Here is a 1,351-nt window from a genome sequence, read left to right on the forward strand (position 1 = left end):
TGCCGAGCTATAATAATTATGATCATGTTGCCTGTTTGAGTGCTTGATCATTGAGAATCCATTACTATGATATTGTTGTTATCATGTTTGTATGTGACATAAGTGGTTTGATTGTATTGGTTAAGGGTGCTTGATTTTATGAATAACCCTTATAAGGTGATGTATTGATAATAATAATCCTTGTATACCTTTCTAAGAGAAAATGCCTAGAGGAAGGGACAGATTAACCACAAGGCCTAAACGGACAACTAGATCATCTCCAATATCTCATGGTGATGTAACTGAGGGAAGACCTGTAATACATCCAGTTGCTGGTTCAGAATGCCAGAATGTGAGCTTGATTCTGGAATTTAAAGCATTGAATCCTCCAAGCTTTAGGGGTGGCCCTAATTTTCTTGAAGCTGAGAATTGGATGAAAGAAATAAAGAAAATACTGGATGTAATGGCAGTGCCTGAGGAAAGGAGAGTTTCTTTAGCTTCCTTCATGTTGAGGGATGAAGCAGACAACTGGTGGGATATGATCAAGACTACTCAGGATGTAACTAAAATGGTTTGGATGCAATTTGAGGAGCTACTTTTATCTAATTACTTTCCAGAGGCCGTTAGAAGACAGAAAAGAGCTGAATTTATACACTTGGTTCAAAGGAACATGACAGTGACTGAATATGCAGCAAAATTTACACAACTATCTAGATATGCTCCAAATGTGGTTGCAGATGAACAAATGCGAGCTGAACAATTCCAAGAGGGGTTGAGATTGAACATTAGAGCACAGGTCGCTCCTTTCATGCTTCGTACTTACAGTGAGGTTGTGGCAAGGGCTCTTGTTATAGAAAGGGAAATGGAGGAAGCTCAAAGGTTGAGAAGCAAAAATTCTAGGTTTGGTGGTTCAGAAAAACGAGAACAGGATTTCAAGCGCCCACAATAGGGATCTAATCCCTTATGCTCTGATACCAAGCTGTCACACCTCAAATTTTTCGTTATTCTTCAAACTAAACAATTGATACTCAAATATAGTATAAGTGCTCTTAAAAAATTAAATGTTGAGTTCCTACTTGATTTTTTGCAAAAAGAGGATATGCAAAATCTATTATAAATAGTACATCCTATATTAAACTTTGTAACTTGTAGTTAACAAAATATGGTTCGTTAAAATAAACATTTTTATAGCTAATTAAGTTAAAATACTTTAATCCTTAATTAATTGTTATTTTTAATCAAAACATGTTTATAGCTAATTAAACTATACTTTTACACAAATTTTACTGTTAATTTGATTAAACATACCATTAGGAACCAAAATAAACGAAAATTACAAAATTAAACAACTTGCTTACCTCAAATCTACACT

At 34.5% G+C, this 1,351-nt stretch overlaps 1 protein-coding gene across 1 annotated transcript; it reads left to right on the forward strand.

Moving 5' to 3' along the window:
- The first annotated feature begins 202 nt into the window (after positions 1 to 202).
- Positions 203 to 928, forward strand: LOC104878159 (hypothetical protein). The gene has a single exon (XM_010648008.1). The coding sequence runs from the start codon at positions 203 to 205 to the stop codon at positions 926 to 928; it is 726 nt and encodes a 241-aa protein (XP_010646310.1).
- Positions 929 to 1,351: the final 423 nt, after the last annotated feature.

Source organism: Vitis vinifera, chromosome 6, assembly GCF_030704535.1.
Source record: "Vitis vinifera cultivar Pinot Noir 40024 chromosome 6, ASM3070453v1".
NCBI lineage: Eukaryota > Viridiplantae > Streptophyta > Magnoliopsida > Vitales > Vitaceae > Vitis > Vitis vinifera.

Coding starts and splice junctions, on each gene's coding strand:
- LOC104878159 (XM_010648008.1), top strand. CDS start 203: ATGCCTAGAGGAAGGGACAGATTAACCACAAGGCCTAAACGGACAACT.